The sequence below is a fragment of the Panulirus ornatus genome, chromosome 15 (genome assembly GCF_036320965.1).
Source record: "Panulirus ornatus isolate Po-2019 chromosome 15, ASM3632096v1, whole genome shotgun sequence".
Taxonomy (NCBI): domain Eukaryota; kingdom Metazoa; phylum Arthropoda; class Malacostraca; order Decapoda; family Palinuridae; genus Panulirus; species Panulirus ornatus.
The window spans coordinates 1,217,252-1,232,912 of NC_092238.1; the positions used below are offsets into that span (position 1 = coordinate 1,217,252).

At 37.0% G+C, this 15,661-nt stretch overlaps 2 protein-coding genes across 5 annotated transcripts in view; both read left to right on the top strand.

The window, feature by feature from the left end:
- Nucleotides 1-591: 591 nt before the first annotated feature.
- Nucleotides 592-6,589, top strand: Hsc20 (iron-sulfur cluster co-chaperone protein HscB-like protein, mitochondrial). 2 transcript variants are annotated; one of them, XM_071670251.1, is made up of 4 exons: nt 592-1,048; nt 2,030-2,155; nt 5,504-5,631; nt 5,892-6,589. In XM_071670251.1, the coding sequence occupies exons 1-4, from the start codon at nt 608-610 to the stop codon at nt 6,019-6,021; spliced, it is 825 nt and encodes a 274-aa protein (XP_071526352.1). In that variant the 5' UTR covers nt 592-607; the 3' UTR covers nt 6,022-6,589. The 2 variants fall into 2 exon arrangements, with proteins under 2 accessions (XP_071526352.1, XP_071526353.1); XM_071670252.1 differs by lacking the exon at nt 592-1,048 and adding an exon at nt 1,678-1,809.
- Nucleotides 6,590-9,342: 2,753 nt separating this feature from the next.
- Nucleotides 9,343-15,661, top strand: part of LOC139753646 (85/88 kDa calcium-independent phospholipase A2-like) — a 93,488-nt gene continuing 87,169 nt past the window's right edge. The window contains exon 1 of one of the 3 annotated variants that reach the window (XM_071670256.1): nt 9,343-15,635. In XM_071670256.1, the coding sequence (XP_071526357.1) occupies nt 15,597-15,635 (39 nt within the window). In that variant the 5' untranslated portion in view covers nt 9,343-15,596. The remainder of the gene's footprint in view (nt 15,636-15,661) is intronic. The other 2 variants (XM_071670258.1, XM_071670257.1) reach the window with 2 other exon arrangements.

Below are 15,661 nucleotides of genomic sequence, written 5' to 3' on the forward strand. Positions count from 1 at the left end.
CCCGCCTAAATAATTCTCAAACTAACATTAATACTATGTAGGCTTAACATCCTAAAGCATTATTAATTAATCTTGAACTGAAAGCATATGAACGTCTGTCGTATCTAAACTGGAAGTAGAAAATATTAAATGAGGGTAATAGGACAAAGAGCAATTATAATAGTACAAAACTACCGAGTACCTTTTTTTTTGTCCTTCCTGCTTTTACCTGTATCTATGTACGTCACCCTAATTAATTCTGTTTATCAAAACTCTATTTCTTTAACGTTACAGAAATATCCACTTCGCACACTTACACAAGTCCATAATAAACAAGCTCGAGTACCCACTTAGTTTCACAAGTTCAGAAAAGACACTGAATCTTTTTGTTGAGGCAGCCCGAGCAACTCCCAGCCAGATGCATGCCAGAATAATAGTCACACTAGAATTAAGTTTAGAAAACTCATAACCACCCAAGGTAATAGAATTTCTTACCTACAGTTGTTGACAATTACAGGATATTATAAGTTTTCATTTGTATTGAATCCGTAGATAAGGTAAGAAAGGTAAGAAAAGTATAAAAAGTACTATACATATTTATATACCAAGCACCATCTGGTAAATAGACATGGCGATGTTAAGGTTACCTGTGATTGCTCAGCGAGGAATAACTTACTCTGTATTGGAAAGCATATCAACGTTATGGTATTCTAAATGTACCTATATATTAGGAAAACACCACCTTACTAAGATTAAAAAGCAACAAAATCAGACGTTATGCCGAAATTGTGTTAATGAGAATTTAAGTCAACCAAACAGTGTGCTCTTCCCAATGAAGTTTTGCAGTAATTCTGATTTTGATATGTGTTGGAGTTGTGAGACTAAACTCTTATCTTACACTCCATTTTGTGACACATGCAAAATCTTGCAGCCATTAAATCATCATCTTAATTACTTTGAGTTACTGGGGATTGAAAAGGCGTTCAACCTCGATACAAAATCATTAACTAGAACATTCAGGAAGCTGCAATCTCGGTTTCATCCGGATAAATTTTCCCTGAGAACAGAGGTATGTTGTAAATTGGGTTTTGAGAATTGACAATGGTGCTAGAAACATTTTAATCATTAACTGTTGATATTATCAGTAACTTTACCAAATAGTACAGTGGATCAGACGTTATTTTGCAAACGAGTTTATTTTCAACATTACATGTTTTCCTTTGGGCCACTCCAGAATTATGTTGAGTTAGGCTAGGGTCAGGGCCTGGGGGAGCAGAGCCCCTAGTTGGGGTGTAGGTAAGGTTGTATTGATGAACTATTTTAAATCGACACTTTCCATAGATTTAAATGGCAATGTTTATGAGCTTTCATGTGACTGCAGCAGATTAGGTGGAATTACAAGTAATGTTGTATTCATTAGTATTAATATATGTATACATCTTGATATCTACCAGGAGTTTTTGCCTGTAAGAGGAGATGAGAAATCTAGAAATACACTGACCCACCAACTTTTGTGTAGTTGGTTAGATTACCACTGCAGTCTTTATCTTGTTGGGATATTGTACTTATAGTTTTCTTAATAAAGAATATATTATTTCTTTGCCTGAAAAGTGAAATAATTATGAGCATATTAGAAACACTGACAGTGCAGGTAATGAATTAAGAATTTCATGCAAATTTTTATCTTGTCTGTAATAGCCAGATCATGATGTAGAGATATAAAGGAAATATATGTAATGTTCATGTGGATTACGTTGTTAACCAAAGTAACTGGGCAAGATTATGCATACACAACCTTTGAATGCAAGGGGGTTGTACATGATATTTCAGGTAAGGATATCAGATTTTATCATATTTCAGTGGATTTTAAATTTTAGAATTTTTTGTGCTTTAAGCTAGGTATCACAAATAAAACCTTCAGGTAATTGGTATCACTCAAGGACCCTTCTCTCATCTGCCACATTTTTAACTTAAAGAAGCTTTCATTTCCTGCCCTACTCAGCCACTTTCTATAGTATTTCACCTTTATTTTGTTTCCATTTGTTTTCAGAAAGAGCAACAGTATGCTCTGGAGCATTCATCAGCAGTTAACAAGGCATATCGATGTATATTGCATCCTGTGGAGCGAGCCCTTTATCTTCTAGAATTAGCTGGCCAACCTCTACATGAAGGACAGGTAACTCTGAGAAGTGATGATATGAACATCAAAAGAGTGTAGCTGGGTATTTGTGTAATTATACAGTGTAAGGAAGTGAGGTAATGAACCCTTTGAAAGTTATGATAATCCTTTTATCAGTATCTTATTTGTTTCCTTGTGAACAAGGCTTAACACTTTATTCTAACATATAAGAATGTGTAAGTTTTGTATTATAAAGTTCAATGAATCATGAAAATACAAACTGAATGATGGTATGGATGCAAAGATCCATCACAATCTCATGTAAATATAACACACACATATATCCATCAAATAGTCCATCTAATCAGGATTTAGGAATACATAAAAGCTTATGAATTATTGAAAAAAAAAATTACAATAAGTGTTGTGAAGGAAATGTCTTATCAGAACTTACCGCTGAAAATATTATTACCTGTATTCACTAATTTAAAGTAGTAAACTTCAAGAAAAGGTCCAACCTGTAGACACTAAAATTTTGTTTTGATAATTCTTTCAGAGAGCATCCCAGGTGATCTCAGCAAACCATTTTTTTTTTTTTTTTTTTTTTGATAGTGACTAACATGGAACTGGCAAAAAAGATGCCCCAATCAAAAGCCACCTCAGGTGAAAGGAAAAAGTTAGAAATTAGATATTCAGGAAGAAACTTTTCCTTTAAAGATCACAATAAGGTATAGCTATTGATCAGTTCCTTTATGGGGTGTCTGCTCCATTCATTCTTGAAATCACTGTGATTGGCAAGAATTTTTTGGCATCTCAATAAGTGTCCAATGTGAGAGCTGCTGATGTTTTTTGACTTGCCACATTCTCACTTAAAGCACTTCTCATAGTGTTTTGCAACTTGCTCATGATACTTTAAACATGGGAGTTGAGATTTTCCAATCTAAGTAGTCTGGGTTAGATATTGCCTGTCCTACAGTTAATGGCTTTACAGACTGGCATCTCCCATGCCAAAGTCATGCATGAGTGACCCATATCTGCTGGTCACCAAGGACCTATACTAGCACATAATGATACATCAGTTAACCATGTAACATTGCTCCCCTTTAGAAAGGCATTGGTTGGGGATTTGTTGAAGATTTTGTACACATCAGTGTTGAAGTTTTTGAAAACATTTTTAGAAAACTTCATTGGTATTCAGATTAGACAATGATGATTACCAGCACTTTAGGCTTATAGTGACACATCTTTTGATTTTGGCATTGTTGGGAATGATAGGAAAGGGTCACAAACTAGGACATCAGTATACATAATAGAAAATTGCTTCAACTATTATTGTATGCTCTCCTTTATTATACCTTCATTAATGATGTTTATAGGGATATACTGAATCACCTTGTCTGTCTGTTGTGTCTGTCAGACCATCTCTCCTTCCATCCATCTGTCCATGGGCAGTCTTGTTTACAGTCATAACTGAAGTAGCTTTTTACCAAGAGCCATAAAACTTCAAAGGTAGAGTACCCATGGGGACAGGAAGATGGATCCATTATTTTCTAATTGATCTCAAAGAGAGAAGTTACCCATTCATGATCTGCATCCTCCATTGTTAAATGCTATTTGTCAAGGTAATGTGCTTGCTCCTGGAGTGTTTTTCATAATTTTGACACTGATGGCAACACTTAGGTTTCATTTCTTGTAGATGAGCCTAGATGTAACATGGCAATTTCATCTAGTGAAGATGCTCAAGGCCTGCAAAGTCCTTATCACCCAAATTTTCCAGTGGCCTCTGTAAATAACAATGTTCATGAGCAAATATTTCATCTCTTCCACTGTTAATGGAACGAGGGAATCTAATCACACAATGTGTATGAGATGCTGCAGTATATGATTATACTATAATGCAATGAAGATGTTTCAATGATATGACGTCACCTTAGGAAGACACAACAAAGGAAGTTATGAATCTATGAAGAAGACACGACAGTTGAAAAAATTTATAAGAAGACAAGTTGTGCTTTAAGCTGCCACTTTTTATAACAATTTCGAGTTTTTTCCTTATATTTTCACCATTACAGCTATTATTTTGTATTTCATTGTATTAGTTGTAATGAGTATTAAATATTTTCATTTCATGTGTGGTGATGGGAATGGCTGAGGGCAGCAAGTATGAATATGTACTTGTGTATATATTTGTCTCTGTATGTATATGTATGTATACATTGAAATGTATAGGTATGTATATGTGCATATGTGGGCATGTATGTATATACATGTGTATGTGGGTGGGTTGGGCCATTCTTTTGTCCGTTTCCTTGCGCTACCTCACTAAGGTGGGAGACAGCGACAAAGTATGATAAGTGAATAAATGAATAAATATTTTCATATCTGTAGACTTGATTATGAGATTTGAATCAATCTCAAAAACTTGAGAATGAATTTTTTAAGTGTTTTAGTTCTGCTCCCCCAATATATATATATTTTTTGTATTCAGTATGTAATATTGATGATTAGAATTAAGAAATTATTTACAAAATTAAGCAAAAGCAATTTGAAACTTTTAACCAGCATGCAAATGACCTAGAAGGCACCCCAGTGTCTGTAGACACTTGGCTTGGAACCCATGCAAGAAAGAATCTGAATTATTTGAGCAGGCTAAAAACCCTAAAACTGTCCCCATCATTATATACATATGGAAAATATGTCAATCTGCATACATAATTCCTTACAGAATTGACATACCAGGTGAAATGTCCAAATTCAATCCATAGAAAAGTTGAGATGCTGTTGGGAGCATCTAGGAAAACAGCATTGATATTAAGAACCCAGGACTTTTTTTTTTTTTAAAAAGATGACTAACCATGTTCCTCTGAGATGTAACAGTCTAGCTATGTTGTACAATTTTTGATGAAAATAGACCAGCAGTCTCACACTGCCTGTACTAGCCTCTCAGAAAGAACTAGGCTTGCTCACACATCAAGCTGCTGAGATAGAAGGTAAGCCCTGAAACTAGTGTGAGGTGTTTGCAAGATAACTTTGATAAGATTTTAAGATAAGTCTGTTATACAGAGAATTTTTATGGTAGTATACATCATTACAGTGTGTGGATATTGAACATTAGTGTTCTGGACAGGAGTACTTTGTAGTTAAAATGCATTTTACCACAATACAATATATAGAGTACATATGTAACTTTAGAATGACCCATAGGTAAGCTTGAAGAATTAAGTAAGGCTAGATGCCTTTAACTCAGTCTAATCTGCAGTAGATTAAAGGCAAGTGGCACAGATTAACAGAGTGCTGTGGTGTACAGATTTCTTTTGGAAAGCCTATGTATTAACAGAGTGCTGTAGTCTACAGATTTCTTTTGGAAAGCCTATGTATGTTACAATCAAGTCATGTATGTTTCAGCTGGATATGGACCCAGCATTTCTGATGGAAATTATGGAAGTGAACGAAGAATTAGCTGAGGCAAATGACAAAGATACTGTCAAGGCTATTGGTCAACGAAACCAGGAGATATTAAATGGACTTCTTAGGTATGTTGTGTAGAAAGCTAAACAAAAACTCATGGATGATCATGCTTTGTAAAAGGGAAAAATGAATAAAAGATCTGTACTGTATATGGAAGTAAATTTTCCAATGGTAATTCGGTTTAAGAATAACATACTTCTTCTTTTCATCATGTGTGTGAAATTTTTATTACAATTAATTTTAGCATTTGCATTATTTTTAATGGTATTTAGAATATCATTTAGTGTATGCAATATTTATTCAACCGTTTTTGTCTGTATTTCAGAGAAGCTGATGCTGCCTTTTCTGCAAATGACATAGAAACAGCAAGAAATGTTGTTGCAAAAATTAAATATTATAACAATATATATGAGAAAGTACAAGACTATGAGAGGGAGCATGGGATCATTTATTAGTATGATAAAAATTCTTAGAGGTTTTCTGTATATCTTCATACACAAGCTGATAGTTTGGTAATTTTTATTATTATTTGGAGAATATTTACAAAAATAGAGATTATGATAGCCTTTTGATAAGGACTTTTTAGTAAACAGATTGATACTGTATAGTAATTGACATAGCACTGTCAAGGAAGAGAATAATTCCAAAATTAAGATTTTAAGAAAAGGATGCTTAAAAGAAAAAATGCAGGAAGTAAATCCACACAGTCTAAGTCATATAATCAGTTTTTACAACACTGTCAGCCAGCAGAGTAAAGTAATATTTGTGCTTAAACACAATAGAAGTTGATTACCCAGTTTTTCCAAATAAGTATATTGAAAATTATTACATCAATCTGTAAGACATTTTTGTGCTTATTAAGTATGTATTATGCAATATTATCACCCAAAATGAATGTATAACTGATTGGATCTTTATGGAATGTAGACTGCTATAAAGTACATTGATTGGATAGATGATGCAATTATGTCAACAATTTTTGGATGGCCTTATCAGCACAATAAACTGTTTACCATTCAAGTATTTCTGGCCATGAATATGCCTTAAGTGTGGTCTTACCATTCAAGTATTTCTGGCCATGAATATGCCTTAAGTGTGGTCTTATGTAAGATGTAAGGGAGTCAAATACCCCCATTTCGCCCCTCCCAACAGTCTCCCATGGTAGAGGATGTTGGGAATATGACCCTTAACCTGACACATAAGGGTCAAGTCAAGGGCCAGTGATGTCATTGTGGTGAAAATGAGATTGTAGTAAAGACTTCTCTTAATGTACACCCCAAGAGAATTGTGAAGATAAGGGTGCAGTAAAGATGAGTGTATGGTTAATGTTAGTTGTAATGAAGATGGCCTTTGACCAAACCCAGTTGGGTCGAAAGCTTGTGGTGGTGAAGATGAAGGGGGATGGAGATGTAAAGAAAATTAATATGTAGTGAAAATTAGTTAGAGTAAAATGGTACTAGTAGTGATAGTTTTGTGAAGGTTGATTTACACTTGACCCTTCCCGGCTAAATCAGAAACCAGTGATTTAGTTATATCGAGGGAGTAGTGAAGATTAGTTTATCAAGCTGGAGTAAACTATGGTGTATTGAGAGTGCAGTGAAGACGAATCTGTTGGTTTCCCTCTGTAGTGAACATGATGGTAAGTGAGGTGCAGGCATACTGCATTAGCTTGCGAGTGTTAACGTTTGTAGTAGACTTTATTCAGAAATGGCATGATGAATTATGAAAAATACTGTATGACTTAATGAGCATGATTCGTATATATATATATATATATATATATATATATATATATATATATATATATATATATATATATATATTTTTTTTTTTTTTTTTTTTTTTTTTTTATACTTTGTCGCTGTCTCCCGCGTTTGCGAGGTAGCGCAAGGAAACAGACGAAAGAAATGGCCCAACCCACCCCCCCCCCATACACATGTATATACATACATCCACACATGCAAATATACATACCTACACAGCTTTCCATGGTTTACCCCAGACGCTTCACATGCCTTGATTCAATCCACTGACAGCATGTCAACCCCGGTATACCACATCGCTCCAATTCACTCTATTCCTTGCCCTCCTTTCACCCTCCTGCATGTTCAGGCCCCGATCACACAAAATCTTTTTCACTCCATCTTTCCACCTCCAATTTGGTCTCCCTCTTCTCCTCGTTCCCTCCACCTCCGACACATATATCCTCTTGGTCAATCTTTCCTCACTCATTCTCTCCATGTGCCCAAACCACTTCAAAACACCCTCTTCTGCTCTCTCAACCACGCTCTTTTTATTTCCACACATCTCTCTTACCCTTACGTTACTCACTCGATCAAACCACCTCACACCACACATTGTCCTCAAACATCTCATTTCCAGCACATCCATCCTCCTGCGCACAACTCTATCCATAGCCCACGCCTCGCAACCATACAACATTGTTGGAGCCACTATTCCTTCAAACATACCCATTTTTGCTTTCCGAGATAATGTTCTCGACTTCCACACATTCTTCAAGGCCCCCAGAATTTTCGCCCCCTCCCCCACCCTATGATCCACTTCCGCTTCCATGGTTCCATCCGCTGCCAGATCCACTCCCAGATATCTAAAACACTTCACTTCCTCCAGTTTTTCTCCATTCAAACTCACCTCCCAATTGACTTGACCCTCAACCCTACTGTACCTAATAACCTTGCTCTTATTCACATTTACTCTTAACTTTCTTCTTCCACACACTTTACCAAACTCAGTCACCAGCTTCTGCAGTTTCTCACATGAATCAGCCACCAGTGCTGTATCATCAGCGAACAACAACTGACTCACTTCCCAAGCTCTCTCATCCCCAACAGACTTCATACTTGCCCCTCTTTCCAAAACTCTTGCATTTACCTCCCTAACAACCCCATCCATAAACAAATTAAACAACCATGGAGACATCACACACCCCTGCCGCAAACCTACATTCACTGAGAACCAATCACTTTCCTCTCTTCCTACACGTACACATGCCTTACATCCTCGATAAAAACTTTTCACTGCTTCTAACAACTTTCCTCCCACACCATATATTCTTAATACCTTCCACAGAGCATCTCTATCAACTCTATCATATGCCTTCTCCAGATCCATAAATGCTACATACAAATCCATTTGCTTTTCTAAGTATTTCTCACATTCTTCAAAGCAAACACCTGGTCGACACATCCTCTACCACTTCTGAAACCACACTGCTCTTCCCCAATCTGATGCTCTGTACATGCCTTCACCCTCTCAATCAATACCCTCCCATATAATTTACCAGGAATACTCAACAAACTTATACCTCTGTAATTTGAGCACTCACTCTTATCCCCTTTGCCTTTATACAATGGCACTATGCACACATTCCGCCAATCCTCAGGCACCTCACCATGAGTCATACATACATTAAATAACCTTACCAACTTTACCAAACTCAGTCACCATATATATATAATGTATGTATGACTCATGGTGAGGTGCCTGAGGATTGGCGGAATGCGTGCATAGTGCCATTGTACAAAGGCAGAGGGGATAAGAGTGAGTGCTCAAATTACAGAGGTATAAGTTTGTTGAGTATTCCTGGTAAATTATATGGGAGGGTATTGATTGAGAGGGTGAAGGCATTTACAGAGCATCAGATTGGGGAAGAGCAGTGTGGTTTCAGAAGTGGTAGAGGATGTGTCGACCAGGTGTTTGCTTTGAAGAATGTATGTGAGAAATACTTAGAAAAGCAAATGGATTTGTATGTAGCATTTATGGATCTGGAGAAGGCTTATGATAGAGTTGATAGAGATGCTCTGTGGAAGGTATTAAGAATATATGGTGTGGGAGGAAAGTTGTTAGAAGCAGTGAAAAGTTTTTATCGAGGATGTAAGACATGTGTACGTGTAGGAAGAGAGGAAAGTGATTGGTTCTCAGTGAATGTAGGTTTGCGGCACGGGTGTGTGATGTCTCCATGGTTGTTTAATTTGTTTATGGATGGGATTGTTAGGGAGGTAAATGCAAGAGTTTTGGAAAGAGGGGCAAGTACGAAGTCTGTTGGGGATGAGAGAGCTTGGGAAGTGAGTCAGTTGTTGTTCGCTGATGATACAGCGCTGGTGGCTGATTCATGTGAGAAACTGCAGAAGCTGGTGACTGAGTTTGGTAAAGTGTGTGAAAGAAGAAAGTTAAGAGTAAATGTGAATAAGAGCAAGGTTATTAGGTACAGTAGGGTTGAGGGTCAAGTCAATTGGGAGGTAAGTTTGAATGGAGAAAAACTGGAGGAAGTAAAGTGTTTTAGATATCTGGGAGTGGATCTGGCAGCGGATGGAACCATGGAAGCGGAAGTGGATCATAGGGTGGGGGAGGGGGCGAAAATCCTGGGAGCCTTGAAGAATGTGTGGAAGTCGAGAACATTATCTCGGAAAGCAAAAATGGGTATGTTTGAAGGAATAGTGGTTCCAACAATGTTGTATGGTTGCGAGGCATGGGCTATGGATAGAGTTGTGCGCAGGAGGATGGATGTGCTGGAAATGAGATGTTTGAGGACAATGTGTGGAGTGAGGTGGTTTGATCGAGTAAGTAACGTAAGGGTAAGAGAGATGTGTGGGAATAAAAAGAGCGGGGTTGAGAGAGCAGAAGAGGGTGTTTTGAAATGGTTTGGGCACATGGAGAGAATGAGTGAGGAAAGATTGACCAAGAGGATATATGTGTCGGAGGTGGAGGGAACGAGGAGAAGTGGGAGACCAAAGTGGAGGTGGAAAGATGGAGTGAAAAAGATTTTGTGTGATCGGGGCCTGAACATGATTATGGTAAAGTCGTCAGAGGACCGCAATAAAATCAGGTGGGATTAAGATATATAATGTAAAAGTTGATGAAACATGTCTTTCCATGGAAAGTACTTAGGAAAACCTGAACTACAATTCCTTAGTAGCAAACGTCTTCTTTATTATCAAAATGTATGATTTATGATGGTTTCTTTCTGTACAGTTGTGTGTTAGAAGTCTTCGCCTATTCTGATTTTCCTTGAAAATCATTATTTACGTTGACCTCCGCCTTTGTGTCCAAGTGTTAGAGTTCAAAGGAAGACTGTATTGGTCGTTCTCATCTAGAAGTTCATGAACATGTACTCTGAAGTTACTTCATTCCAGTTTAAGAAATGGCGTACACAAATTACCAGAATCATTTGAGGACTTTTCAACGAACACGCTTATCAAAGAACTCGCTCAACATGGTTCACCATATATGGGGCGCACGCTATTATAGACTGACTATTTTAAGATTAACATTAAAATTTACGGTTTATCTCGGGTCCGGAGGAAAGCTAGGTGATAATTCACGGGTTTTATTGATATTTAGAACACCTATTAACCCCACATTTTCCCCTATCCATTATCGAGTTGTGAATTACTTTAGGATAAGAAAAAAGGTACTAGTCACACTGTGAATATCATATTACATTAGCCATACAATTGAATACTAAATATTCCACAACTAGCTTTCTTGCCTCGTTAAAGTATTACAGTTCCGTAACGTATCTGAGAGCCCTCCAGCAGGCGCTGAGGAAAGAGTGAAGATGTTCATGATGTCATTACTCCCTCCATCTGGCATGGGGGAAAGAGTGTGTGCTGCTTGTTGTCGTCTGCTGCTGCTGGCTCAAGACAATAACAAACGCAACCAAGGTAACGAGTTTAACTTGGGTTAAAGCACCTTAATTTTTAGTTTACTCTGTGCATGTCACTTATGTTACTTTAGTTATACGCATTGTATGATGCATCGTGATTAGAATGGTTTTGGATGAGCATGATTTTTTTTTAAGATGCATGATAGTGAGTGAGTTTAAATACCGTGCATTTTCTGGGTTCAGTATTGCGTTAGCTTTAAGAATTAAATGACGGGGAATGACACAACATTGGTTATATTTGTTAATCTACCACTATTTTATATGTTTTCAGTGTTTTTACTAAATCAGTGATTAATATGTGTGTTAAGGAGCAGGGGACATTGCTTGTAGCCCCAGTACATGCATACGTAATACACGAAAATAACAAGAGCTCTATCAGCTTGTTTTTGATGTTTGGTGACCCAAACGTATGTTTGGATAAAGACTATGGCAGCAGATATGGGAAAGTATCTACATAGGAGGCTAATATGGGAAGCGAGTTCTTATCCTACTGTACGGGTGTTGTAATTATGACCAATAACGATAAAAAGATACTTCTTTCTCTATGCTTCATAAATAATCTTTTTATTTTAGAAATAACTTCACAGAACAATTACTTCATGTTAGAAATAAAAATAGTGTGAGTGAAGGAGGTGGATTTTTTCTAAAGTGGTTATTTAACCAATTTTTTAATGCCAAGGATTCAAATACTAATTTCCTGACGGTTTTATTTTGACTTTATTCCCCAAAGTCTCGCCTCTTAATTACATTGAGATAAACTACAGTAATGTTAAGATAGATTTGGGATGGAGGGGAGTGTAGTTCCCTTGGTTAGGGATGAAGGAAGGTTGATTGGTTTGACTGTTTTAACCCAGCTATGTCAGGATTTCAAGATTATTGACAGGTATGAGCAGTTCATTGACCATGGCAACAGTCTATTCAGAATTGATGGTGCTCATCAAAATTGATACCAGTCTTTATTTGAACATTGATATTTGCCACAAGTAGATAGATCCAGTAAGAAAGTGGAAATAGAATACAGCAGTTGGAAAAATTATTAGGGCCAGTTTTAATGGAGCCAGTTATATGGCTTTTATGAGCAGTGCATGCATATTGTATCACAGGTGAGTATGAAAGACGTATATATTGTACTCTGTGAAGTTGATACTTATATTTGGTGATATTATTTGTATCCATCGTCCAAATCTGCTGTACTTTAACTCCATAATGACCTCCCCAGTAATCTCTCTTCCAGTATTGATCTATTGGAACCCTGCTTTTTTTTATATATGTATCTGAGATAATGCAGTGTTTTAGTTCAGATCTTTGACTAAAAAATTTTTCTTTCCTTTATTTAAGTATGATGACTTGTGAAAATTGTACCTTTATCATGCAAAATACTACAGAAACAAAGTAATCTATGGTTCTTGTTTATTTGTTATAATGAAGTTCAGTATACATCATAAGATTTTTTTATCCTGATTAGGTTTCAGTACCTTCCATTAAGTCCTTAAGATTTTGGAATATAGTTCCCTCACAGAGTCTGCTGCGAACTTGATATTCTCCACATTAACTGATCACCATTTAATGATTAGGTTTGTATATTGATATACAGAAAATATACCCCAGGGAGCTAGGTCTCATCACCCTTTGTTAGCCTCTTGAGTTAGGGATCCCACCTTTGTGAAATTATTCTCACAAATGATGCGTTCTTGTATGTGTTTGATCAACTCATTTCAGATGGGACTTTAGGTAATGATGATAGATAGATGGATGGATGAATTGACAAATGATAAGGAAGACTGGTAGATGCTAAAGGAAATGGTTGACTTAATGGTTTGCTAGAGTGGAGGAATGCATTGTCTTAGGAACCTTTGTTATATTGAATGCATTGTATTTTATTTTCAGCCTACAAATGATTGACTAAGTGATCTTTGAGTACTTTGTCATTCAGGGTTATGGAAGCTGCTTCGACATCTAAGTTAAATTTGTTTTTTGTCATCGATACAGACAGTTTTTTAGTGTGACAAGTTTATTTCATTATACATTACCCTTCCTGTACAATTGAGCTGCATCCTTTACATTTTAAGGTGAGGATTAGTATGTAACATTTATGGATCTGGAGAAGGCATATGATAGAGATGCTCTGTGGAAGGTATTAAGAATATATGCTGTGGGAGGCAAGTTGATAGAAGCAATGAAAAGTTTTTATCGAGGATGTAAGGCATGTGTACTTGTAGGAAGAGAGGAAAGTGATTGGTTCTCAGTGAATGTTGGTTTGCGGCAGGGGTGTGTGATGTCTCCATGGTTGTTTAATTTGTTTATGGATAGGGTTGTTAGGGAGGTGAATGCAAGAGTTTTGGAAAGAGGGGCAAGTATGCAGTCTGTTGTGGATGAGAGAGCTTGGGAAGTGAGTCAGTTGTTGTTCGCTGATGATACAGCGCTGGTGGCTGATTCGGGTGAAAAACTGCAGAAGCTGGTGACTGAATTTGGTAAAGTGTGTGAAAGAAGAAAGCTGAGAGTAAATGTGAATAAGAGCAAGTTTATTAGGTACAATAAGGTTAAGGGACAAGTCAATTGGGAGGTAAGTTTGAATGGAGAAAAACTTGAGGAATTGATGTGTTTTAGATATCTGGGAGTGGATCTGGCAGCGGATGGAACCATGGAAGTGGAAGTGAATCATAAGGTGGGGAAGGGGGCGAAAGTTCTGGGAGCATTGAAAAATGTGTGGAAGTCGAGAACGTTATCTTGGAAAGCAAAAATGGGTATGTTTGAAGGAATAGTGGTTCCAACAATGTTATATGGTTGCAAGGTGTGGGCTATTGATAGAGGTGTGTGCAGGAGGGTGGATGTGCTGAAAATGAGATGTTTGAGGACAATATGTGGTGTGAGGTGGTTTGATCGAGTAAGTAATGAAAGGGAAAGAGAGATGTGTGGTAATAAAAAGAGTGTGGCTGAGAGAGCAGAAGAGGGTGTTTTGAAATGGTTTAGTCACATGGAGAGAATGAGTGAGGAAAGATTGACAAAGAGGATATTTGTGTCAGAGGTGGAGGGAATGAGAAGTGGGAGACCAGATTGGAGGTGGAAAGATGGAGTGAAAAATATTTTGAGTGATCAGGACCTGAACATGCAAGAGGGTGAAAGGCATGCAAGGAATAGAGTGAATTGGAACGATGTGGTATACCGGGGTCGGCATGCTGTCAATGGATTGAACCAGGGCACGTGAAGCATCTGGGGTAAATCATGGAAAGTTCTGTGGGGCCTGGATGTGGAAAGGGAGCTGTGGTTTCGGTGCATTATACATGACAGGGATTTATCTATGAAAGATCTAGGGTACTTTAACTTAGATCCAATGGAATATATCTTTTCAAACTCATCATCAATAAACTCTGGACTGCAAATATGTAATGCCCTAAGGAACATCAATAAATCCCTTAAGTTAGCAAAGAAATCATCCTAAAGAGTTGAGCCCAAACCTCCATTGACACCAAGAATCTTTTAGTTCTCCCTTTTAGTAATAGTTTTACTTTACTTCCCATGTTGCTTAAATTCTTTAATGTAAATGTTGCCCTCAGCAACAATAATACTATAAAGAATGTCTTAATCAGGAATTCACCAGAAAATTCTCCTGGATGCATCTAATCAGGAATTCACCAGAAAATTCTCCTGGATGCATCTGTAAAGTGCCATGTGGAAATAGTGATAAATTTTATGTTGGACAGACTGGTAAGGATCTTTCTGTTAGACTTAAAGCAACATATATATAGGATAAGAATGGGACAAGAATGAAATGCCTTGTTTAGTCACGTTAAAAACTATGATCATTGTATTGACTGGAGTAATGCCATCTCAGTTATTAACTCTAACTCTATTACCATGAGAAATATCATTGAATCTTCTATTATTAAATACACAAAGAATTATAATCTTAATATTAGTGATGGTCTATACAAATTAGATAACTTTATTGTTGATAAAATTTGTAAAATGATAAAGTTTATGAACGCTCGTTGTCTGTCTTGGACAATCGCATGTTTACCAAATGGCGTCCCAGCTTCGTCTCTTCGATGTATATAAACTGACTGTTATGTTTCTCTCTTGTGTCTCCCCTGATGATGTGATTATTACATGAAAGTGCCCTTGGGAACTTATCGTGTTTCATTTTCCCCGTGGACTCCTAGGAATATCTTGATCACGCACAAAATTGTGATCTTTTCCTATATGTGTTTATATATACTTATATATACTATATAAAAAAGTGGGAAGAAGGAGTAGAAGCAAGTTGATGAGATACCAGAGTCACTGGTTAATTGTCAATTCATCTTAGGTAACCCAAAGGTAACCCAGGATACAAGACATTGACTAATGGACAACCTAGAGGACACCCTTGATGCACGTCTAGAGGTCAGTGTCTTGTGTAAGGTGGTTGT